Genomic DNA, 26,406 nt, shown 5'->3' with positions numbered 1-26,406 from the left:
AGTATACTGTCAAACCATTTATAATCCTTATGATATGCTGAGCAGACAAATATAAGACCATATCATCAAGAGGTTACCTCCCACGTTAGCTTTATGGTCCTGTAACTGCTGCTTACTTACAGAAACTGAGAAACAATACAGGCTTTTTTTCTGCAACCTCCCCAGCTATGCAAAATCACAGCTCTAAATTCTAGACTGAGTCACAAACAGCTCTACAGGCAAATGGAAGAACCCATCTAAGTTCCTTTTTTCCTCTCTTTGCTCTTCCCCCAGCTTGAATATGTAGGCATATTGTGTTCATGCACATCAGTTGTTGACTTTAGCTTCTGTGGTACTTCTGCAGCTGAGAGTTGGACAAGTGGCGAGGTGTCTCAGTGCAAAAGTAGGCGTCCTTCAGATCAGTATCTCAAGATCAGGTACAATTCTCAGAACAACCACAAGTAGGGCTGCCACCAAATGATTCTCAGAGCTGCTCTAAAGGCTGTCCTGCAGACTTCCTAGGTAAGGTAGTCTGAGAAAATAAGAGAACCTGTTGTGAAATAATGCTTGAGTGGAGCTCTGGTGTTCACCAGATCAGTCATATTCACCTGTGCCTTCTAGACTGTGCCAGGTATAAACAAAAGGCCAAGTGCGGGAACAGCCATGTTGTTGGGGAGGGCATGTGTGTGCCTCTCCCTTTGTGTAAGCAGCGACAGTAAAAGCTACCTTAACTGTAGCAAAAACAACCCAGCATCAACTCTTCTTCTTTATCTTATGCTGTGGTCAGATCTGCAAAGTTAAGCATGTATCTTGCTTTTTTGCTCCTCTGGCATTATGTCAAAACCCAGAAGTTTTGTATTAGTACTTTCTCAGCCACTTTTCTATGTCAACAGACATGCAAAGCCTCTGACTTCTAGGGAATAACCAGCTTTGAAGTAAAATACATGCAGCAATAATCCATGCACACTTCATTAACTTCAGAACTGCTAAAGCAAAGTACTACTTAGAAAAAGCTGTAACATAGTAATGAAGGGTTTGGGTTTTATTTTTCTAATCCTGAAAGCTCCTTATCTCTATTCTCCATGTTTTTTCATTCAATTTACAGAAGTCCAAATTAAAGCTCATGTAACAAAAAGACACTAAGTTTTGACTAACCTCTTCACTTCCTGCCCTACTCCCTCCATGCAATTCCTTTCTTCCTTAGGGGAATAAATGCAACAACTTGAACTGCTGCATTGTTTGTTTAAGATAACAATAATTTGGGTTGCTGAAATATCCTAAACCAGCCAAATTCCGTTGAACACACAAAGTAAATGCAAAGAAAAGTTAAGATAGTGAAAGCCAGTAATTCTTTTCAAGTCTTAACTGAGACAAAGTGATCTCTAAGCACTACACTGCCAAAAGGACAGTACTTTATCTCTCGTCAACATGCATGCATCTTTTTCTACCACACCCCAGTCACATTTAAGAACCTTTAACATGGGCTACTGCAGGCAATGAAACTAGTTTACTGCTCAAATTTCAGTTGAAGCATGTCAAAACAGACTGTGTATATTAATACTGTATCGAAGTGCAGCTCTAACCCTTTGCTGAAAGGGGTGCTCTTGCCCCGTGGGGGGGGCAGCTGGAGGGGTATGTCATGCCCAGAAAGCTGTGATACACTGGAAAACCAACTTTTAAAAAGCCAGCGGATGCCCAAACCCGATACAAGACGTACAGCACGATGTGCAGCAGGGCAGTGGAATAGGGCCATCTTGCTGTCACAGCCTGCTATTGCTCCAGCATGTGAAAGTCGCCTAAGGGGGCAGGCTCACTCTCGTGTCAATGCTTCGGTTTATCAAAAAACGGCACTAGAATAAGCAATCCAGCCAACTTTTGCACCCTATGCTACATGCTCTCGTGCTTCACGAGTTCACTTGGAAGTAAATAACTTAAAACCAACCGCACTGGGAGGCAGGAGGAGTTAGCTTCAGTAAGAAGGGACTGGGGGTGAGACACAGACAGACCTTGTCTCATTTAAGGATGATCAATCTTAACTGGAGGGCTTTGATTTTTAAGGAAAGATAGTAATTCCTTTTCATCATGGTGTTATAAAAACATTAAAATATGCTTAGGAATACTCATTCAAGTTGTAGTAGAATCAAAAAGCAAATTTGACTATAGTTTTCCTTGTGGGTGGATGACACAGTAACTGATCTGCTTTGTCTGCTTTAATTCTTCAAATTTCTTCTAGCTGCGCTTCTGCCATTATCTTTCCTGCAGCACACGGTATTGTGGGTCCGTGCCTGTTTTAACATCGCAGGGACTGAGTGCTGGTCCCATGGGGCAGCAGTGGGGCACCCCCTGCCTCCTCCACCCCAAACCCACCTGCATTGGAGCTGGCAGTGCACGCTGGTGTCCCTGGGCAGCACTGCCCCCTGGAAAAGGTTATTTAAGTGGGTGAAGCTACTGTTAGGGGAGACCTGTCCCCGAATCTTCTTCACAGCAACCTGAATTGTTTTTTCATTGGTTTAAGTGCAGCTCCCTAGATGAATTTGCCTCGCATCTAAAACCAGGCAATATGTACTTAAAATATAATTACCATTAACACTGTCCTGCTAATTGCACTGAGACTGTGTATATTACTGCAGTCGTTCATCCCCTTTCGTGTCCTAGACTCCTTGCTCACCAGGCATGCAGCCACCTCCTGCACTGCTTCCCCCCCGGGGTACCAGCCCGTTGCTTCCCCCCCCCTCGGGGTGCCACCCCGATCTCACCCCGCCACCTTTACAAATGTCTGTGTGCTTTATTCCCAATCCCCCACACACAGCCTGGGGTCCCCCTCCGCGGACAGCCACCCCGCGCTCCCTCCCTGTCGCCATTTTGTGCCCCCCTGCCCCGGCCGCCATCACAGCGGCACATCACTCACGGCAGCGGCGGGCGGGCGGGTTCACGCCTGGGCCGTGGGGGCCGCCATTGCCGCGGCCTGCGATGCTGCCAGGGGGCGCTGCGGGCGGCTGAGGAGAGGGGGAGGCGAAGCTGTGTCCGCCGCTGTGTTTAAACAAGGGGGTGGTTTGGGGGCGTTCTTCTCCCCTCTCCTTTGGGGCAGGATTGGGGGTTTCCTCGGTCTATGTCCTTTTCGGCGGGAGTGGCGGGTGTCCCGCTACCCTGACCTTGGCTGTGGGGGTGAACTGGGGGTGAGGGGGTTGTTGTGGTTGGAGGGGAGCCTTGCTTACATTCTGTATCAGGTGATAGGCAGAAAAGAGGATTTAGTTGTCTGTGGGCATGTGGCTAAAATACTGCATTTTTAAGTGTCCCCCCCAGCTGCCTCGTGAAGGGCAGCAAGGTATGTAGTGCAGGCAGAGAGTGACAGCCGTCCTGCAAACCTGTGTAAAGACAGCTGTCATGACAAAGCGCAGGCCTTGAAAGATCCTAAATCCTGTCAACTCAGAAGTAATAATCCAAAACACGCCAGAACTTTCTGCCTTGTTATGGAAGTTGCTCTTTTTTTCTGGTGCTTTATTTTCCCAGGCCAAGTCCCAAAACAAAGGATACCAGAAAAGCACCCCTATATATTAAAATGAAATTAAAAAAACACTACCAACAACAAACTATTTCTTTGTCTTTTCAACAGTCTAGAAAATTTAGATGCAAAATTGTTTGCATCTAATTTGATCAGATTCCATAAACTGAGATGCATACTTAATTACTGTTATCTTTTCATTCCAAATGTATCCCTCATTATTGTACCACAAACTGATGCCCCTGTCAGTTTATTTAGCAGGCTTTCTAGGGCTGTAACAGACCAGCACTTAGGCTGTAGCATTTGTAAAGTGTGTTTATTGCTAGATTACAGGATCCTGAGTGTTGTCTCACAATAGCCTTGATTCATCTGAAATTAAATGGTGACTGTACCCATAATTTCAGTGTGTCGTCCTGTTATTTCTCACTGAGTCATACATGCTTTGATAATACACTGCATTGCTTTTCCTGACTGAGGAGCTGAATTGAACACTCTTCTCAGTGCTGTTTTTCTCTCATCCAAATAGTTTTCAACTTATTTACATGTTTTGGCTTGCCATACTAGTGAAATAGTAGCTGCTATTGAATTCTCACAAACACACGTACTTTTTCCCTTCGAGGACTTCAACTAGTTACCAGACAAGTCATATCATCACAGTGACGATTATTTTGTTTTGCATTGTTTAGGTGTTCCTGACAAAAAAATTGACAAGTGGAAAAACTGCTAGGTTGTAGCAAAGTTAGTAAATGCATCTGCTACTTGCTAGGGCATGTAACACTCTTGGGTCTGTGGCAGGTGAGAGTGGGGGGCACAAAAAGACAAACAGCAAAACAAAGCAATGTGCAAATACAACAAAAAATCCAGTGAGAAATACAGGAGAACTAGAAGGGGGGTGGCAGCCCGTACTAGTGGGAAATCATCCTATGCTTGTGCAAATAAGAAGGCCTGTTAGGAGACCGTTTTGTCTGCAAAGCTGCAGGCTTTTTAACCCTCTTTCTTTCCTCACGTCTCTCGTGCCTCTCGACCGACATCAGTTCTTTGTGGGAATCTGTTACCTTTACATTCAGCGGTGGTCTGACTCCAACATACCTAATTACTCTCTAAAAAGAATCTGTTTTATACATTTCAGACCTGAAAAAGGATTTTCATGCCAAAAGCTTGTCTACAGTTCTCAGCTATGCTTATGTAATAGACCTGAGTACATCTGCAAGCCTTCTCCTTGTCAGTTTGCCATCACAAAAGCTGTACAACATCCATCCAATTTTGTTGAAGTTTTATTTGTATTGAAAGATCTTCATTACTTACAGATACTTTCTTTGCCATTTTCATACCAATAGAGGAACGGACTGCTTCAGACAGGGCACTATTTGCTGCTGCTTCCAAAGTCAGTGTTTCCCCCTGTCCACAGTCACCATCCTAGGGACCCCAGCTTCTCTTGCCGTGGTGGCTGCTCATCTCACAGCCACAAATGGCTGTTCTGGAGTCCATGTCTTGTTCCTCTCCAAAGGAACAGCTCCCCAGCACTCTGATCTTGCCCAGGTTTGGAGTTAAGTGTTCGATTTGTTATCTAGCCACCTGCATAAATAAACAAACCTATGGCAGACCAAGCTTGAGGCTGTTTGCAGGGATCAAACAGCAACCAGTGGTGCCAAAAAGCATAGTTGACCGACAAGTTTAAGCTAACCTAAATTTACAGCATGCTGGAAAGAGGCAGCTCTGCCCTTCTGTTTGGCTGCATGTTGCCACTCCCACCCTTGTTTTGGAAGCTGATCCATCTGAAAAGTGGGGATTTTTCTTTTTTTATAAGGTTAATTATGAGATCAAACAGATTCTGGATCCTGTAGAACACATGGTTGTACAATTGATAGCACTCTTTATGAATCTGAAGATGGAGATGCATCTGCCTCTAATCAATCCCATATGCATTATTTCATACATTCTGCTATTTGTTATGGTTTCCTATCATGTGCTAATTGATTCATTATTTTTTGCTAAGCATACAGTCACATGCTACTCATTAGCAGTCCCATATGTTGAACTCATGTTGGATACCTTTAAATGCCATATATCCTGGCCTGACAGTCCTTCTATATGCAAAACAACACATGTTGCTGACCTTCATTCATGCTTTGCACTTTAAACTTCCTGCTGCTCATTAGTCTTCTATGTAATTCTTTAGTCACACTCTGGAGCTCCTCCTTATTGCAGTTGTGTAATGACTGTAATTAGAGCTGCTGATTACATAGATCCGTGCTTTAGCCTCTGGTACTACAAAGCATTTGAGAGGGGGAGGAAAGAATTTTGAAACACTGTGTGACATTTTTGAAACATCCAGCATAGTTATATCAGTATAAAACCTGTGTTCAGATTAAGTTATGTTAGACCGTGGCTGTCTTGCCTGTGTTATAGCTCTGTAAGTGGCACAGAAAACATGACTATAGAAAAGCAAGTGTGGCTGTAAGGAGGCTAACTGGTTTCCTGACTACTTGCTGGTAGGGAAGTTAACTGGTCAGAAGAAATAAGTGAGAAAAGATTAAAAGAATGGCGTATCCCATAACCTTACAATCCCATCCTGCAGATTTTTAGAATAAATTACAGGATCTATAGCTGCAATTAATTTTTAAGCCTTAGAGAAAAGACAGACTATTTATGTTGTTACTACTTACATATGCACGACATATGTAAAAGAAATATTCCAGAAATTCCAGAAGATTTTCTGGAAACAGGTTGAATAGAACACACTTAGGTGGAAAAGATATTGTTACAGATTTCTCTGGAGTTATTTCTACTTTACATCTGAAGCAATGACTACAAAAGTGGATCCTTTGTACCTGCAGTCTGAATTTGACATGGTTTCAGGTGCTGTCATGGTCTGTGAATGCCCAACATCAGCACGGTATAGCATGAGCTTTGGAATTCACACTGTGTGTTTCATATTCTGTTTATTGCAGGAACTACTGGCCTCCAGGAAAACAGCTGCACCCACCCAGAGTTTTATCTTCCAAGCCCCCAAATGAAGCAGCTGAAAGCCATGTGGCTTGTAGATAAGAAGCACAAGTTGAGGGGGTTGTAAAGAGGCTGGCAGTAAGAGCTAGGTAAAAAGCATTTCTCCAAGGAAAAGCTGGTGCTAAAGCATGGTGCATTGCAGCCCTGGAAGCAATTTCTACAGGAAGCAGGGAAAATAGCCCTGCGTAAGAGCTCGTGTTACGCTTGGGCTGTCCCAGCAGCTACTTTGTGTGTGCAGCCTGCTTGGGCGAAGCCAAGCACAGGCTGATGTGATTGCTTTTCCGTCAGGGAGGCTTGGCACTGCCAAGACCCCCCATTTCCCTGAGCAAAGACTCAGCCTGCACCATAATCCCTGTGGGTGCAGCTGGGTGGACAACAGGGCTGATGTACCAGCCTCTGCACAGCTGGGCTCTGGGTAGTGCTTGGCTGCGACTTAACCAGGGTCTTAACCGCAGCCTGGGCTTCTTACCCAGGGTCTTCTCCAGGTCCCCAGGGGGATGAGATGGCTGCCCCTCGCTAGCCAGGTGCTGCTTTCTCGTTATTTTCCGGGTGAGGCTAAAGCTCCTGGGCTGCCTGCCTGCCTGCAGCAGCCTTTCTGGTGCTGCAGCTGCAGCTGCATGCGGCGATATCCCGCCCCTATAGCGCCCTTATTGGGTTCCTGGCGAAGGGGGTGTTGCCGCAGCCATGGCAGGGCGAGCAGGGCATTGATATGCTGCTGCTGCTGCAGGGCGTTGTGTAAGAAGGAGCTGCAGGGAGCGGAGGAGAATTAAGCAGGATCACATTTCTCCTCTGTGAATGGAAGAGGTTAGTGACTATTACTTAATCCCTGCTAACAGTAATTAGGGTCTGGAAGCATCGCTGTAGTTTTCTCACTCCCCCTTCTGCCCTCCCGAAGATGGCTTGCCACCAGTTTCCCCCTCCTGTTGGGGGTTCCTGCGAGCCTGGGTGCCCCCAGGTGCTGCCCAGATCCCCCCATGCAGGGTGGGCAGGCCAGCACCTGGAGTGGGGGGAGCAGAGAGAGGAGAAGAGAAAAGCCCTTTCTTTGGAAAAACGCCCAAGCTGTGCTGAAGCAGAGAATTAGCTTATAAATGATATGGAAGTAGCCAAGTAGCATAGCAGCGTGGCTGGAGCACTGTGTGGTGAACGAGCAAGAGTCCACTCCAAGCCTCTTCTACAAGGTGTCTGCTGGGCTTGTTTGCAGGAGTGCTCAGCTTCCTGCAAACCCCATTAAAATCCGTGGTTACTGCAGGTGTCTGACACCCCCTTTGGAAACAGCAGCCCCATGCCCTTGCTCTACCTTAGGTCACCTGTGTGGAGATGATATTCTCCTGTGTTGAAAAGAATGTGATGGATGGGGCCATATTCCAGACCACCTTTGGTGGGAAAACAGCGATTCTCATCTTCTCAGATACATTATAGAATCCACGTGTAAAGTTGGCACTTTATTAATATTACTTTATCCTCTAGCCACGTCTGTCACTTACCTCTATCTTAACAAAAAAGACCAACCAAACAAAAACAACAATCAAGCCATGCATTGTAGCTCAGTCTACTCACAGAAAGAGAGGCTCAGCCTTTATATAACTTTCCTGGCATCATGCTGAACTTCTGCGTTGGAGGTTGTTCAAAAAATCAAGCTAGTGTTAATTAGGGCAGCAGTTTATTGAACTGACTTTGTGTGAAATCATTTTTATCAAACTCCTTCCATTGGTTTGCCAAATTAATTTTCCTGGATTGAAGATAGTCATTCAGCTGTTAGTTCTCTGACTCCAGTTGCTAACACAGAACGACACCATGCCAAAAATCAATAACATAGTTCTTGAGAATCTTTCTGTCATTTGTGTGAATAATGGGCAAATAAAGACAAATCTGTTTCAATAATACAAATCCAACCTGAAGTTTAGTCTTCACAAAATGAAGAGCAATAGTTAAATGTTTAAAACTATCCTCAGATAACTAAAAGGAGACCAAGTTAGCTAAATATCCTTCACAGATTTTTATGTTAAGAACTAATAATATATTCTAAGCAAATACACAAGTTGGTGAAATAAAACTAATAGTGCTCTATATCAAAACTTCATTAATCAGGGTATTGTATTGTTTTGGTTGGAAACTGACAGCATGAAACTTCCTTCAAAATGCCAAAAGACTTAAGTTAAAGTTTGTTAACTGAACAAATGTTTAGCAAACACTTGTTTGCTAAAGTTAAAAATGAATAGGAAATATAACAAAGCCTTAGTTAAAGTCTTACTAAAACTATTGTCACAGGCAGTGGATGGATCTTAGACGTTCCATAACTGGTATTTTAAATATTTAAGTATTTAAAATATTAATGATTAATATTTCTACTATAGGATCAGGGAACTTCCCTTATACTTGAGGGCTAATGTATTCTGGACTTGTCCTGCTAAATTCACATGGATGTTCTCAACAGACTTTTTTCTAATACCAACCTCACAGTTTCTGTAGCAAGTGAGCTCAGTTACTGTTTAGAAGCAACTGGAGTTTAAGTCAATGCAGTATGGTTTGTGTTATCCTTATAGGAAGGGCTGTACATATTTTATATAGCTAAAGAGGAGAATCAATCTATTTTTCAGGGTTTTTAGTGTCCTTATTACTTTACAAATTGTGGTGCTAACCAGACATTTCAAGAATAAACAAAAAACAAAGCACCACATTCAGTTTTGAGATAAGTCATTTTAAATATCAAGGAACCAAGCTTTTCTTTTAAATGAAGGATATCTGCAATATTGATTAGCTTCAGAAACTAAGCCCAGCAGATGAGAACTGGATGAAAGAACAGCCGTTTCATCTATGTACTGAAAATTAACTGTTCATATTGAAACAAGTGAAAATGAACAAAAAAATGAACTGACCAGTTTTTGAATTAAAACTGGAATCACTTCCTATTTTGTGCTTGAATATCAGAATTTCAGATGCAAGAATGAAATGCACACTGGCTTTTTTTTAATGGTAAATCTGAAGTCACCTCAAGTTTCCTGTGGCTGGTGGGGAGTATATATTGCATGCACTTCTGTGCAGATTTGTTTTAAGAAGTGTCAGTAGGTGTTTTCCGTCATTGCTGATAGGGTCCATTGCAATTTTCTCTGTGCTGCCCTCCTTGGTCAGGTAAGCAGCAGTCAGGCACAGGATGTAAAAGCAAACCAAAGCTGGAAACAAGTGGAGAAACTAAGAGAAAGGGCTTGGGTAGGTGTTGGGGTCTGCAGTGGGCAAATAACAACACAGGGGGAGAAGTTCCTTTGTTTGACATATAGTTGCATCAACATACATGGGGCCAGGAATAACTCTATCAGCTCTAATTTTCAGGCAACCGTTTATCTTTCTGAAGCTTGCAGTTAGTGCTCATTGTAGTAAAAGGACTTGCTCAATAAAGTACAGTATAAACATAAGGCATCAAAATGGTTACTTCATTGAAAGGGGAGGGAATGGGGCTTACAGAAAAACTGTCTGAAAGCCAAGGCACTTAGCAGCTTAATCCTGTGTTAGAAAAACATTGAATGTATACGTGCCCTGTTATAAATTGATAGATCAAAGGTTGCTGAGGCGCTGTCCCCCTGATCTGGAGCCAGCCTTGAGTCATAGAAAGTGTTCTTATGCATGTTGGGCCAATCTATTGGGCTTGCACCTGGAAACCTTATAAAATAAGTGCAATTATAATAAAAATATAAAAATACGTTTGACCTGTTTCTTCTCAACTAAACAAAAAGAGCTTTGGCTTTTTTATGTGAACTTAAGCATCCCCTACACTAACATTTGCAACCCAGACAGAGCTCTACTGTGCTAATTGGAAAAAACTGCAGAAAACACACCTGAGTGGGAAAGATAATGAAATGGATTTGCTAATCCTGTTATTCCAGATGAGTGGAATCCACCATGTAAAAGAGAACCGAATTTTCCTTAACAATATGAGTTCAACAGCATAAAAGAAGTCTCTCTGTTTCTATTTTTTTCCCCCTTAGTATAGCATTATAAGCCAGTTAGAAAGACCCTGGCTTGGGCAACTAGAGTTTCTGTTATAGTAACTATCCTAAATGCCAAATTAAAGGCTGTACTGTGCTTGTTAATAAAGAAAGCCATTCTAGTAGCTCAAGTAATGTTACTATGTTTATTAGCTTTTCCTCTTAGTGAAATGTGTAGGCAGAAAGGGATCTTTACTGTCTTGCTGCAACCTTTGTTCTGTGAGTGAGAGCAGATGAAAGCTGCCAGAAAGAATATAGAATTATTAAATAATCACATAATTCCTAAATGAGAGAGAGAGAAGTGGTACAAGATGTGAGGGAAAGAGTTGAGACCGTAGTCATTCTCATTGAAACGCCATGGATGTTTTTAGCCATGCTAAGAGCTGTAAAGCCTTGTGAACCTTTCTGTTTCTGGGGAGAGCAGCACTTAGTCACTATTTACTGTCTTTTGCAGGCTCCAGCACAGATCAGCAACAGAAGACTGGTTAGTCTATTATTTGGTGATGAATGTAGCGACTGCACTGGCTTGCTGGAGCTTGTCTTTGGAGTAATTAGTTAATTTTTCTCAGGCACAGCACAACTGTGTGCAGCTGGAAGTGGAATCAGTATGTCTGTATAAATCTCTATGTTTAGTCTTAGTGACAGATACAAACATGTAAAGGACTGAGGTTTTGTCCCTGTCAAATCAGGTTCATAACATACAGATGGAGAAGGTAATTCAACTCCTGGCCTCTGCTGTCTTCTAAAGCTGTGATTCTTTAGTGGCAAAAATCTGTGAGGAACTTGCAGAAAAGGATAAAATTCAGTGACAATCAGTGACAATTCATTGTTAAATGATGAGGTTAGAATAAACTGGAGTTGATACAGTTCTGGCATTGGAAGTGACCATGGACTTTGTCTGCTTCTGTTCTTGGTATTCAGTGTAAGAAAAATGGACATGTATTTTCCTAACTATGCAGTACTTGCATTTGCAGTTTGAGTAGTCTTGGATGCAGGGTCTCAAAAACAGGCCTGAGATGTCTTAGATTCATTGAGACTAGTGATTAGTGGAAATGGTTGCTTTGGAAAACACGTTTTTTCGTTGGAATTTGTAACGTGGCAACAGCTGAGCAAAACTCCAATTTTGAAATCTATTTTACATTTACTTTCTTGCCTTGTAAAGTAGAATAGCTATCCTTGCATTTAGCCCAGAATTTACAAAAATAAGGCATACTATCTGTTCTTATGTGTCTGGCATTTGTGAAGAGGTCTTGAGACCAAAGGCTGTTGAATAAATCTTTTCAAAATAAACAGGCCGTTTGCCTGACTCTGATTACTGTTTAAAAATAACAGTATTCTGACAGGTGGTGCCAGCCCAGTCCTTCCTGGGTAGGTCTTGGTGACAACTAACCTGGTCTAATAATATTTGCAATATTGATGCAACGAAAACACAGCAAAATAATCATAAGAACATACAAGGTGGTCTGTTAAATGAGACTCAAGAGTGGCTGGATGGCAGCTGGTCCTCTGTCAGAGAGAAAATAGATTCACATCCCTTCTCCTCTTGCTCTCTGAACAGGAAATGTGGCAACACAATTGCTCCAAACCCAGTTTTCCTGGTAGACTCCACCAGAAAGGTTGCTGCTTTCTCAAGAGGGCAGAAACAGGGAATACAGTCTTTATTCCCTGCTCGCTACAAAGGAGGGTCAATTTTTCACCGGGGAAATGTGCTGCACTTTTTTTCCCCCTAAATGCAAGGCCAGCAGTTTTCTTCCTTTCATGTACTCAGGTTGAGAGAGCACTTTTCAGAAAAATTGCTAGTCCTCAGCAGCTTAGCACCGTCCCCATCAGCTGGCTGATATCTTCCCAGGTGCAAATGGCCCATAATATCGGAAACAAACTATTCTTGTTTTTAAAGTATGGGAGCTAAATTCCTCCTATCCTAGATGCTGCTAAGATACCAGCTCCTAAAGAAGCATGAAGGTGGTGCTGGTAACCTAGGAGAAGTAGCCATTAAGCTTCATTTGGTTAAACAACTACTAAATGAGTCTTGAACTCTTCAGCATTCATCTTTGGGTTCCCATGCTACAGAGATGGACTTTTTCATCATGAGGCTCGTCATGAGTTGTGAGAACAAAAATAAGTTCAAAGTACATTCCTTTACAGTGTGCTCATTATTGCATTTAATTTCTAGCCCTTTCATGACCTTATTTTTGCTTATGTGCCCATCTGGAATAAACATTCCTATTCTAGACTGTGGAACCAAAATCTCTATGGTCGGGGAAAAAACATCCAGCCTGAATGCAGGTTAGTCAAATACCTTGTGAGTCTGGCTCACAAGACATTGTTTGGCTGCAATGTTATACATTTTCCCTTGTTCTGTTAGATCCTAACCAAAGCAAGGATGTGGACTGGGAGGACATAACATTGCGGACAGTTATTGGTTACATATTCTTATTTGCTGAGGCTAAATTACCTTCTTTATCTGCAGGCGTCTGACCATGGGAGGGAAGAGCAGAGGTTTAGTTTCTGATACCTTACGCAGGAGTCTGTAAAATAGTGACAACTTATAAATACACATGTGCAGTGGTTGTGTTTATGATACTAATGTAGGATACCTCGTATTTTTCTTTTTCTAATGATCAAAAAATGACATGATTTGTCTGAAACGCGTTTTGTAGAGATGCCACAATCTTGCCTGAAATGTGAGTGACTTAAATATTAGAAATTAGTCTTACACAGTGAGTTTCTTAACCAGAACCTCAAAATGCTTGTTAAGTTATGCTAACAGAAGACAATGAGAAAAGAAGGTATTAAAACTGAAATTTTAAAAAGCTGCAAGGCTGAAGAAAGTAATGAGCAGGATTGCTGCTACATTATAAAATACCATTTATGTTACCATTGGTAGCATAGGATGGTAGTGGTTCAATACAACCACTTGCCTTTTTTTAGAACTCAGTGACCTCTTTAGCCACTTAAAGGAATGGTGCAGTTAAGGAAATGAACTTTTGAAAGAGAATAGAGCTCTTTTCTTGTAAAAGTAACTGTTAAATCTTTTCACCAAAATACTGAAATACATCCACTTCATTTTCCTGCAATAAAATCTGTGTAAGAGAAAGATGTCTGTATTTACAGAAGAAGCTATTCACTTTGGAAATATCTTGCTTCCATGATCCAGTTCTTTTTCTACCTCTCTTACAAGGTATATTGCCCTCTTACAGTGACCTGAGTATTGCTGGCTCCTGAACATCTGTGGTAGTTGCTTCAATTGTTGCAAAGCTAGAGAGTTTTGCCCATCCTGCCTTCAACAGGATATTATCCAGCTACTCAGCCACAGTTGTTATAGTAAAATACTGGTGCGCATTTAGTAAACCTATTTGGCAGAGGAAATGGAGGGTGAGTTCTTTCGTTCTGATTACATGACCATACTGGTTTGTGTATTGAAAATATTCCTCTAGGCAGGCCATCAGTTTCACTAGAACTGTTCTGCTCCACATTCTTGAAGGTGGATTGTGAGGTGTAAAGTTTTTTTTTTTTTTTTTTTTAAGGTAATTCATTAATTATAGATATTTGTACAGAGATTTTGGAGGGGGTTATGAGTTTTGTAGGTGCTGCCAGCAGCTTCACTGATCCCAAGTCAGTGAGATTTAACACAGTATTTAGAACCTACTATGCTATATTGTATATAATGTCAATACACTGGCACAATCCATCCTGTATCCTCCAGATAACATTACTGTGTGGACCCAACCATCCAGTCAGGTTATCATTTATAGTTAGTTTTGTATTCATGACACATGGCCATGCACAAGACAGAGATATCTTATCTGTGAGTTGCAACAGACATTCATTTCTCTTTAGATGTGTTTTGAATATTAGTAGTTGTTGGAGAGGGTCGAACCTAGGAGGATCTTCTCTTTTGCTTGTGGTTGGACTCAACTTGATGGCTGTTTTTAAGTCCGTTTGAAGACTTTGTCTAGCAACAAATCTAGTGATGTTGGGCTGTGAAGAGGCAGTTATAAATTGGAACCATTTTGTAGGTCACTCTTTTGCTTGTTTTTTTGTAATAGTTTCAATCTCCGGGTTGGCACACTTGAAGGTTCAGGTCTAGGCATGCTCAGAACTGTCTGACTGTACAGGTAACCCAAAACTTCTGGGTAATTCAGATATCTGCCTGGCATATAAAACTGCCTCTCTGCTTGTAGAAATCTCAGGGTTTGATGGGGGTAGACCTAGAAATTAGGAGATGCAGAATTTGCTTTTGAAATGTCTCTGGTTATACACAAAGCACTGTTCCTCATAAAATTTTTCATGAGACTTAATGTGAAGTTCAGGTACTGTGGGAAATATACTTTCATAGAATCCCTGTAATCTTTGTATAAAACTTATTAAAAATTGTCTTCTTTTTTTTTTTTTTTTTTAATCAGTGTGATATAAGTGGAGTACCGAACACTCCCTCTAGTGGCTGATATGTCTGTAAATGTTTTTTTCAGTTTCTTGGGTTAGTTTTAACAGAAGAGTAGCATGTCAGGACTGCTTGACTGCTAAATCAGATTCATGAGAGAAAAGGCTAATGGCTGGCTTGTACGCTTCTTGAGTGCTATGATGGTCAATAGCATGAAAAATACTGGGCTGTAAAGTTAGGAGGGATTTGAGTTACCTCAGTCGTTGCTGTTAATTCAAGAGCTGTTTTTTTCCCCACAGTCAAGCAGTTGCTGTCATTGGTACTTTTTCAAATTTTAATGGAAATTGAGAGCTTCAATTGCATTTTTCAGGCCCTACCGAGGAGTGGTAGACTGATAAAGTGGCAGAGGTACTAGCCACTGCATGAATCATTTTTAAGATTACAATGTTATGCAACGCATTATCTAATTTTGAAGTCATCTTAATCTAGTTATAAAACAATCAGTCACTACCAATTTATTTTAGAAGAGTGAAAACACTTTCCTAGGGTAGGGGAAGAGAAAGTCAGCCAAAAAATACACTTGCCTGGCCAGCTGCAGTTATCTGACCAGTTTCAGACAATGTGTATGTTGTTTGCTCTAAAGAGAATGTAAGGCAGGCCTCTGGTGTTATGAGTTGAAATGCTAATGATGGACACAGGGTTTCATCAGCCATGGTATATCTTTATGGTGACTGCAGCTTGTAGCAGGCGTGCTGGCTTTTTGCTTTGGGAATTCTCAAAATAGGCCAGCTTGTCACAGAGCTGGGATGCAGTGACCTTTGGTGGACCGGAAGATAGGTATCATCTATTGGGTTTAGTCTGTAAAGATATTAAAAGAACATGCTGGTGGCTGGGTATGTGCTTTGTTCGTGTGCCTACTAGTATTACAGTTAGCAGCAAAAGCTCTTATTTCTTAATGTACTTGTATGAGTATTCTCATTTATCAATGGGATTACTCATGATTAAAACTAAGCATGCATATCATTCCTTGTAGGGCTAGGATTTCAGATTAATTTAGCAGCCAGAGAAAGGAAATAAGAGTTTTTTTAATGTTGTACTTTATATTGTATTGTTTTAAATGGATATTTGAATACAAAATGTGGTTATAGCCACCATTCTAGATGTCTGATCTGTGTGGGATTTCCTGCAGCAAACAAGAAGAACAGAAGCTGTAATAATATCAACTTCTTACATTGCATTTGTCATCAGTAGGTCTGAGGGTTCTTTGTGGAAGAGATTCCCCTTCTGTGGAATTGGGAGGACTGTCAGGTAAGGGGATGCAATTTGCTTGCTTTAGATCAACCAGCAAAATTCTGGGAGAAACTAAGAATACAGCCTGGAAATACAGCTTTTCTGCATCTCCCTAGCCCAGTTCTGCATTTGTTATGCCCTCTGAAGAAGAGTGCTTATAGGAAGAACGACGGTAACTGAGGGGTAGATGCAGTACTTGAAAATATATTTCAGAGCATTTTTTCTGCTGTGGTTTATCATCATTCAGTTGTTTTGCAGCAAAGGCTTGAAAGCCACTCCTGGCATTGAAGTTAACCTGCAAAGCACTCCTGTATCTATCAAATGAGGTGGAGGCTGTGCCTCACAGAGCCTCTTACCTCTGTAGGTGAGACAGTGAAAACAAAATGAGCAGCACAGAAAAGGAATGGAGTGCACTGAGGTTACTTGGCATTTCCCATGTCACTGCCCTGTCAGCTACACCTCTTGTGATTAGCTGTTAATAAAGCTTACCTGCAAAATGCAGGTGTGGATGCGTAGTCTTCCAATTTTTTTTTATTTTTTTTCTTGGTAGAACATGGAAAACTCTCAATTTTTGGAAGTGTAAGAGTCGGCACAGAACAGTCTTTGTAAGAAAGAGGTATTTTGAAAGAGTCTCAGCAGTTAGTGTTCAGCTGCTTAGCTGTGTGAAGACTTTGGCTTTATTGTCGTTCAGGGAAGCTGGGGACACAGATGGATTTAATGCCTACATGGGTGTTAAGCAGACAACGTTGGAAGATGCATTTTGGGGGAAGGGCAAGCAGTTACTGGTGTTTCATGCCATTTTTTTTCTTTGAGTTAGGATTAACTCAGGGCTATTTTCTCTAGTCTGTGTTCTGGCACAGATGAGAATTTTAGCAATAATATTGTTTGATCCAATGGAAAAACAGGATCTGTCAATTGCTGATAGCTCCATATCACAGCTCATTCTCCTGAATGTTCATCTAAAAATGGACTTCACTACAAATAAATTGACAGTTATCTCTGAAAATATTCTTCTCCTCTTATTCTACTACCCTGTACAAATTCACTTTCAAAAATTTTTCTAGCACATTAAAGCCCCAAAGAAACTTTTGGGATTGTTTGTGGCTCTCTTTCCGTTAGTCATCTACTAATCAGCCACAGCCCTTTGGTTAAGTAATAGCTGTGATGAGGCTGCAGTTAGGTGGAATTGTTTATTTACCCACCAGAAGTTTCACAAGACTCTGATTCACTCCAGAGTATTTCCTGGAAACTCAGCATTGTAAGGTGGTGGTGTTTTTTATGGCTTATTTTTATAAAATAAAAACGGGAGCCCTTCATGTCTTCCTCTTAATTTTTTTTTGGGTGCCCAAAGGCAAGCTCATTTCTTTCCTGGGTAGCTTCAGCATTGGCAGTATAGGTATATCCAAAAGGAGTTTGTTGCCTGTAGAAAACAGCTGCATCAAGCAAAGCACTTACCCATGGCCAGCCATTGAAACTGGCCATATACAGCACCACTCTGACCATCCTCTGCCTGCCCCCCCCCCCCCCCCCCCCCCGTTGAAATAATATCATTTATCCCATGGCAGGGATACAAACAAAAAGAACCAGATTGAGAACAACTCTAGTTTCTTTGTGCATCTCTGTCTCTGGGACTCCATCTCAGGAGTGTTATTTGCCTTGTTTTTTCTCTTCTGACTAGTGACCAAATCTGAACCATAAAGGGTGACTACAGATGGAAGAAGGGCAACTGGACAAAGTGATTATTCATGCTCACACATGCACGTCACAGCACTTCTGATTCAGTCCCCCACTGGGTGGAATATGAAATGTATTAGATACAGCTTCTTCCAATAGGTTGCACAGTCTTACGAGTTTTGTGAAACGGTTTTGCTGCCAGTATGGAGTTGCAGGATGTGGAGAGCAGCCTCACCATGACGTGAGTCAGGACAGCTGTGGACTCAGGAGTTGGCAGAGTTAGCTTGCAGGAGTATGTTTTAATAAAATTTTCCTTTCTACTCAGGTATTAATTCTGGAGACAGTATATCAGTTACAAGTGCAGTCATTTATTATTAACTGTCACTGCATTTAGTAAAGGTGTTTGGCACCTGTAACACAATGCCTGGCCAGATCTCAATAGGAATACATCAACTTCAACCTTGGCACCTAGCTGGAAAACCAGATTTTAATCAGAAAGCCTGGGCAAACAAGCCGACATAAATGTAAAATGATATAGGTGTGTTATTCAAATGGCTTTTAAAAGCCAGGAAGGAAAGCCTGCCCTGGCTGTTTCCAGGGTACAGTGGTGCCAGTCAGGATGAAGGACCGTCTTCTGATGGCAGGCCGCTGTGAGAGTTGGCATCCCAAAGCTGTAACTCTCCTACCAGACCCTGTGTGCCTGCCAGGAAACTGCGGCCTAGACTGCGATAGCCAGAGAGAGGGATGTTAGAGATGGAGGCAACTGGGGAGGGTTGGCTGTTACCAGCAGTTCAAGGACAATGTAAGTGGTTGGTCTAAGACTGTTAGGTCTAAAATTTTTCCTCTGAAACATGTGGGCTGTAAATGGGCTTGGCAGGTTTTAGAGAGAATTTCTCCATGGCTCTCGTTTTACATTCATTTCATTCTAGAGGGAAGTAACGAAGTGACGGTGTTGGGTGTTGCCTTTTTGAAAGCCTCTTTCTTCCAGCAGGATTTTAGGTTAAAGCTAAGGCAGAGCAAAACCACAAACTTCCCCTCTAGCACGTCAGTATTCAAACAATTGTTTTCTTCATCTACGTCTGCTTTTTCTTCAAATTCTGCCTTTAGTTAGGATTGTTGAAGCCAGTGTTGGGACTACTTCAGGTCTACTTCTAACTTCTACATACTCTGTATGTGCTGGAGTATTCCTTAAGCACGTGCAAAAGTTAAAGTGAGTAAGTAGTTTCCTCTGGAGCAAAGTGTATTTATGCCTTTGAATAATCTGCTAGATTGGAGTATTTGTGCAGCTCTTCCCTTTTCTAAAGAACACCAGCAAAAGCCACACTGTTCAGCTTCTGCTTTCTGTGCTCCAGGCAGAGGCATCTTGCTGTGAGCAGACAATACGAGAGTAAGACCTGGTGGTACAGGTGGTAACATGTACCAACATCCCAAGTACAGCATCTGCCAGGGCTGGCAGATACCATCTGGGTATTTGAAATAAGAGATGTAGGGCTGGAAGTGTCCTCAGTGTTTCAACTTGCCCATTTTACAGTGACTGCTGTCGTCTGTCCGGGGTTCTCTTAAAAACCTCTATTGAGGAAAGTACCACAACCCTTGTCTCCAGGCTCTGCTGCTGTAACAGCAAAAACATTCGCTGTGATGTCTAATCACAAGTCTGGTGCAAAGGAAGCTCTGGAGAACTTCCTCAGTCCAGCCTGGGTTATGTTAGGAGAAAATGCTGGGCTAGATCTGAAAGGGAACGGACCTGGTGCAGCTTCGTGTCATCAGGTGCAACCAGTAGTGGGGCTGAAAATGTATTCCCAGTCAGCACACATAGAGCACACATGTATACCACATATACACGTGTATGTGGCTGGCCACACAGATCACAATCAGGCACTCGGAGCACTTGTATAAACACAGCACCAGTGGCCTCATCCTGCTCCTCTCTGGCTGAGCAGGATGGAGGTCTGCTAGAGATAATATATATACATTTGCATACATCCACCTTGTACAAGGTGGATCCCTTCAGCAGCTGGGCTCAGATGCTCAGCCTGCCCGGTAGCTGTTGCTGTATCCCAGTCTCCCCAGTTGCTGGCGTCTGTGTGCATGAATTCTCCCTTTACTCTTAGCAGGAGTGGGAGCTGGCTGCACATCACTGGCGATTGTATTCTGTGTTTGTAATTGGTAGGAGGGACGTGATAACTTGTCAATGCTCTGGCTCTAGAGAGTTAAAGGTTTAATGTAAGCAAAGATATGACCGCCTATAGAAGGGGACACTGGAGAGAGTGAAAATTCCCAAAGAATAACTGTGGAAATCAAATGATTCAACTGTTGAACATGCAAAATTGAATTAACCTTGAAAGTAGTATTTTCAGATTAAGTACTTGTATGCGAGGTTTCTGCTTCTCTTAAGATATGTGTGGCAGTAGTGTGGTAGTCATTTGAAATGGCACACTTAAAAAGATCAGACTGGAATTGTTCCAGGAAAGCCTCCCACATCAATATTAAGGTGATATTAGTACTGCAGGTGACACTGAAAGCAAAATGTTTTGATTTCTGATGTGATTCACTCATTCATACCTTTTGGAAAACTTCTGGAAGAACGTGTAAGGCTTTACTGAAATACTCAATATGTCATGGTACCTGTCCCCATCCTGTAATGTCTAGACATGGCATGAAAAATATTTAATAAATATGGAGATAATTCTTAAGTTCTGGCTGTTATCTTGCCTCTGCACTGGCTTTGCATAGCTTTAGTGATGTTGCACAACATGGAGGTAAGGTCTCACTTCCCTAAAGCTTTCTTCTTTGTGTGTGTTAGCAAGTTCTTTGAGATGTAAGGGCTGAAGTCCTGCTGTGATTGCACAGGGGAGGAATTTGCTCTGCGACTGATCCCTTTGGGCAAACTCCATTGCCTGTTTTGCTGCTGAATATTCCTGTTTTACTGCTAAATTTTCCAAGAATACTTAGGCATAGGGCACATTTTGCTACAGAGCTGTCTAGATCTATCCAATGGAGGAAACAAGCGGTGCAAGCACAGAAAGCTCCACAGAAAGCAGGGTGGTGATGGGCTGACGATTTATGTGTGGCATAAATGAGCCTCTTCAGCTAGATGCTTTTCTTGGCTCAACTTCTGTGTCATGCAGGGCTCCTGGACCAGTCTGCAGCCACCGTGCCCCTGGTTCAGAGAGGACCCTTTGTGGGTGCTGGCAGGGCAGCCTGCGACCAGGCCAAGGTGGCTGCCACTGGGTGGTGAGGGGCACTCTTCAATCGCAAGCAGTGAGCACGAAGAACATCCCTTCCTAATCTTCTCACCAGCCCCTTTGCTTTCATACAGACTGTTAGGAGGGGCGAGGGTAGAGAAAAATGCTTTTGGGTGCTGGCTGATACACTGTTATATCACTTTTTGGATATTTTTTTCTGAGCCTACAGGAGCCAAGGTTCAGCAGCCTTGAAATCTTTTTGTCAGAGCTTTAACTGAGGTCACGGGTTTTAAGAAGGCGTGGAAGGTAGGCACAGCAGTTTGTGGTTTGGGTTTCCCCTTTCATCATTTTTGTAATTGAAAGATAACTGCAGCTGTTATCCTAGGGTAAATGTTTGAAATAAGGAGTAAATTTTCATTTATTCACCTGGACTCTTAGATGAATATTCTTTATTCTCTCTTCTGGTTCCTGGCAGTTCCCCAAAACATCTAATTTACCTTCCTCACTGAGCAGTTTCACCATTTGTTGTGGGAGCAAACGGAGGGTAATAAAAAGCAGCAGCAGGGATGCAGACATGGTGATTTTTTCTCAGCTGCATACATAAGCAAAGCTCTGCAATGCACATTTAGTCAATGTCTCTTTCTGTGTGAATGGTGTATTAACCTGCAAAACCTTGATGAGCCCGTGACCTGGGCCAAGTGGCTGGTTGCTGTGGCAACAGGTTGCATAGTAACAGTTTTTGTTCCTGGGTTGAAATCATTTTCTCTTAAATTTGACTTTTTGGGAGGTCAGAAGTTAGGCATTGGATGAAAGTAGAAAACCTTTTCAAAGGAGAAGCAAAAAACGTTGATGGTCTGCAAAATGTTCTTTGTGGCAGCGGCAGAAAATAGTCAGCCCCCTGAGCTGCTGCACATGGGTGAAGTGGCTCACCAGAAAAAAAAAGCAATTCTTGGAAACAAGATGGCTGTAGGAGCTTCAGGGGGGATCTATCTGCCGTGCGATTCCCACCCCCAGTCCTGCTCAGGGCAGTAGGCAAATATTAACAGCTTAAGACTCCAGTAACCTTGAAATTTGTGAACTTAAAATAAGTCCCTGATTAGCTGTTCTCCAGCTGGACTGCTTCTAAGCCACTGTTAAGTGGGTCCTGACCTACACTGGAGCCCTTTATGAATCAAACTTTTAAGGAATTACAACCATACGCTTCAGAAGAGCAGTTTTGTCCTTTTGGTGGATCTGCTTGATGACATCCTGTGGGAGACTGCCCTGGAGGACCGAGAGGCCCTGTGTGCTGAGAGCAAAGCCAAGTGTGGCTCAGCACTGGCATGGATCATCTCCTGACTGACCTCAGACACAAAGCCAAAGTGCATGGAGGCAGAAGCTGGGAGGGAGTATGTAGGGGGGGCACCGAGACAGTGCCTAAGCTTGCAGGGACAAAGCTGGGAAAGGCCAAGCTCAGCTGGAGCTGAAGCCAGCAACAGGGAGGGCTTCTGTGGGTCTGCTGCTCCACTGGATCAGGGGCAAACAAAAATGGAAGGCGCTCAGTGCCTTTTTTGCTTTGTCTTTCACTAGTAAGGCCTGTCCTCAGGCCTGCCAGGTTTCTGAGTCTACTAACAGAACCTGTGGGAATGTAGCATTACCCACAGCAGAGACAAGCAGGGATGTGGCTCTTCAGGCAATTGGTACACCTGTCCCAAGTACCGGGTGTCACTGCAAGGCTACTTGGTGATCAGGGGAGGTTCCTGGTTCCTGGTGGCTGGAAAAGGGCAAGTATTGCTCTCATTTCCAAGGAAGGAAAGAGCGAGTGTCCTGGGAACTGTGGGCTAGTCACCCTCACCCCAGCCCCTGGGAAGACAATGCAGCAAATTCACTTGGAAGCCATCTCCAAGCACGTACAAGTTATTCGTAAATGGTCAGTATTGGATTTGCAGAAGGCAAATTGTGCCTGATCAATCCAGTTGCCTCCCATGATGAGAAAGACTGGTGCTGTCGACAAGAAGAAAACAGTGAATGGTTTTAGGCTTGACTAGCGAGGCCCTTGGTGTGTGGTCTCCTTTAGTAGTAGCCTTATGACCCGTTTGGTGAGATGTGAACTGAGCGAGCTATAAGGTGGGTGGAAAACTGGCTTAAAGATTTATGAGCGCTGACACAAGGTTCAAGCAACAGCCTTCGAATTTGCACAGTCACTTAGTGTCATCCCACAAGGATTGATATAACAGCCAAAATTGTGAAATGCTGTTACTAACCACCTGGATGATGGGATGCAGTTCAGCTTCAGCAAATCTGTGAAAAAAAATCAAAATAAGGCGTGGTCGAAACAACAGAGGGCAGAGCTGCTAGTTAGAGGGGCCTGGGCATGCTGGAGAAATGGCAAACAGAAACATCGTGAAGTTGAGTAAAAGACAAATGCAGAGGTTCTCCGGGTTTGGGATAGAATAACCCTGTGCGCCAGTTCAGGCTGGGGACTGCCTGGCAGGAATGCTAGCCAGAAAGTGCCTTGCAGATGATGGTGGGCAAGCTGACTCTGTCTGTAGTGCAGTGTAGAGGAGACGGAGCCACATGTTTTTGGGAGATGAGCAGTAAAATGGCAAAAGGCAACACAGGAAACTCTTGAGTAGATACTAGGAAGTTTTTGCTGTGAGGGTTGTCAAACACTGCAGGAGGGGCCCTGGGAAGCTGCTGGATTTCAGTCCCTGGGTTCGATCAGAGCTCAGCATGGCCCAGATGCAGCTGGAGGGGTTTGAGTCAGGCGACCTCCAGGGGTTCCTCCTAGCTGAGATCATCCTGCAAGTCTGAGCTGAATGGGTTGAAGAGAAAAGTGGATGTAGCTGAGAAGCCAGCCCAGAGTTCTGTGTGTGTGTGGAACTGAAAATGGGTTATGGGGTTAAGCTATCCTGCTGCCCTCCATTTCTCTTTCTCTCTCTCAGAACCCTGTACATCTCTCTTTCCTCTTTCATTTTATAAATGCAGTCATTTTATATGTCATATATTTGGTAAAAACATGCCACTCTAATCCTCCTGGAGAGCTCTTCTTTATATTAAACATGTCATTTGTACACTCCCGGCACGTATGAAGAAAGGAGAGTTCAGCAGTGACAGGAATATATATATATATGGAGGCAGAAGCTTAAAGAAAACCAAAATCCAGATATGACGTGATTGGATAGGGGTTTTCTTTTATTTATTTATTTTCTTTGTGCCAGTTGATGTAGTTTCTTAGCAGCTGTCAACTTTGTAGCACTGGCAGAACAGTTGTTCAGGGCTGCGCTGCTGCACTGTGACCCATCAGACAAGGGGCACAGGGAGGAGTGGAGCTGTCCATTTAAGTCTCAAAAGGGTTTGAGTGGTGAAACAGCAAAAGGTAACACAGGAAACTGATGAGTAGATATTAGGAAGAAGTTTTTGCTGTGAGGGAAAGAACTTTGTGCTGGGGCTGTGATATACTACCTGTTAAATATAGGTCTGAAGACGAGCCTTACGACATGCTGAACCATTAGACCACGTTTCGATGGGATGTGGGTGAACTCAGTAGCCTATTCATCACAGGTAGTGGAAGTGATTGAAAGTGAAGGGGTTGGCAGCAGCAGGAAGAACACCGAAAGAGAAGAAACAGAGTATGAAAGGAAGCTGCGGTAGGATGGAGCTAACAAAAATGCAGAGAAGCTGACTTGGCTTGGTTTTAGGCTGTTCTCCTGTAAATCTTAAAGTTACTTTACAAAGCATTGCTAGTCCTTGGGGTGGTGGAACAGTGCTTTATTTGAGGTTTGAAAGATTACACCAGTTGCCTAGTGCTTCAACATATCAATGCAAATCAGAAAACAGGAGAGTTTATTACCAGTGGCCTGTCCATGAGTGTGCTGGCTGGCTCATCCTCCCTATGATGCAACTGCAGCAGGGTTGTGCATTTGGGAGAGGTAAATCTTTAGGACATGCCTGCTTGTCATTAAGGAGATCATAGAGCTTTCTTTGTGCATGGAAATGTCAAGCAAGCATCTTGACCAAATTATCAGATGGTTGGTTCCATCTTGACACTGTATGACATGCCAGCGGTTACACTGCGGGGGGAAAGATGTTCTTTGCTTCCTGTCTTAAAGTATTTTGGCTGCGCTGATGTGCACTGTTAATGGCCCTATGGCAGCCCAGAGCAGGCTGTGTTGCAGATGCTCAGGAAGTCATCAGGCTTTATATAAAACTCTGCTGGGTTTGCAGAACCTTTTGGCTTCTTTCCAGCATGGAAGCTATGTTATAAATAGAAAAATGTCTCACTTTTGAAGCCTGCCTTCCATCCACGGAAAGGAAGGACTTTGTGCCAGGGTTGTGATACACTAGCTGTTAAATACAAGTCTCAAGACTGGTCTTACGACATGCTGAACCACTTGACCACATTTCAATGGGATTTGAGTGAGCTCAGTAACCTATAGCATCACATCTCTTTTAGCTACTTGCTGACATCTGAATAAGGTTTGGCTGTATGAAAGTGGGGTTAAAGAATAATCCATCCTCCCAACTCCCCTCCCAGCTGTTCCTCTCCCTGGTAAAATACTTTTCTTTTTTTTTTTTTTGTCAGATTAACAAAATGTTTGGGACTGTGGTGGTTGGAGTTGGAATTGCTGGCTTAGCACGGATCCGAGACTTGATGAATCCGATGCCTTCCAGCCCTTCTGAGCATCTGAAACTCCTTGGATTTGTATCCAGGTTAGAAATTTCCTCTTAGGATGTGTAATATGTATATTGTGATATTTCTTTCTTCTGGTGCGTGTGCCGTTCCATATGGAGGACTAATGTGATGGAGGCAGGGAATGAATAGTGGAAGTTTTCTATTTCTCTTACGGTGAGGGCTGTCTGCAAAGGGAAAGTTTATGCAAATGTGTCTCTCATTCTGAGTGGCAGCGAGGAAATGAGTACAGAAGGCTTTGCAGGAGAGAACAAACAGGCTACCTTAGAGAGACACCTTGCAGCAATGACTCTAAAATAAAAACTGAGACCTTCTCGCTGCAGGATCTATGTGATGAAAAGAAGTGCAGTTCTGTCTGGCTGAAATTTTCTGTAGGTTCAGGATGTACAGACTTAAAATATACAAACTGGTGAGCTGATGTCTGTATACAACTATAAAAATGTTTAAAAAACATAAGATTTACAAAGTTTTAAAAATAAAAAGTTTCATAAAAATATTTATTGCAAAGGTCCTCACACTGCAACTTCATCATAAAATTCTTTTTTTTTTTTTTTTTTAAACCAGATACTGAAACTGTAGAAATCTTTAAATACTATAATTTAGTATTTACAGTAAGGTTGCTTGTCAGAGAGCAATGTTATTTTTTTTTCTTTATAGCTTGGAGCAATAGAAATTTAATGGGACTGTTATGCATATATCTCCCTCTGAGGTATTTCTGCCAGACCATCTGCCCC

General features: G+C 42.7%; 2 protein-coding genes across 3 annotated transcripts in view; one reads left to right on the top strand and one right to left on the bottom strand.

Moving 5' to 3' along the window:
* Nucleotides 1–3,044, bottom strand: part of COA1 (cytochrome c oxidase assembly factor 1) — a 52,707-nt gene extending 49,663 nt beyond the window's left edge. The window contains exon 1 of the mRNA XM_080578368.1: nucleotides 2,888–3,044. The gene's annotated coding sequence lies outside the window, so the exon portion shown is untranslated. The remainder of the gene's footprint in view (nucleotides 1–2,887) is intronic.
* A 4,090-nt stretch (nucleotides 3,045–7,134) lies between these two features.
* The window catches only part of BLVRA (biliverdin reductase A), a 31,649-nt gene continuing 12,377 nt past the window's right edge, over nucleotides 7,135–26,406 (top strand). Inside the window, exons 1-2 of one of the 2 annotated variants that reach the window (XM_080578360.1) lie at nucleotides 7,135–7,291; nucleotides 25,565–25,692. In XM_080578360.1, the coding sequence (XP_080434486.1) occupies nucleotides 7,283–7,291; nucleotides 25,565–25,692 (137 nt within the window). In that variant the 5' untranslated portion in view covers nucleotides 7,135–7,282. Of the gene's footprint in view, nucleotides 7,292–16,107; nucleotides 16,160–25,564; nucleotides 25,693–26,406 lie in introns of those variants that run through there. The other variant, XM_080578361.1, reaches the window with a different exon arrangement.

The sequence above is a fragment of the Anser brachyrhynchus genome, assembly GCF_964034855.1.
Source record: "Anser brachyrhynchus genome assembly, chromosome: 2".
Classification (NCBI taxonomy): domain Eukaryota; kingdom Metazoa; phylum Chordata; class Aves; order Anseriformes; family Anatidae; genus Anser; species Anser brachyrhynchus.
The sequence above is the reverse complement of the archived record's forward strand: the minus strand, read 5'-3'. Positions and strand labels throughout refer to the sequence as shown.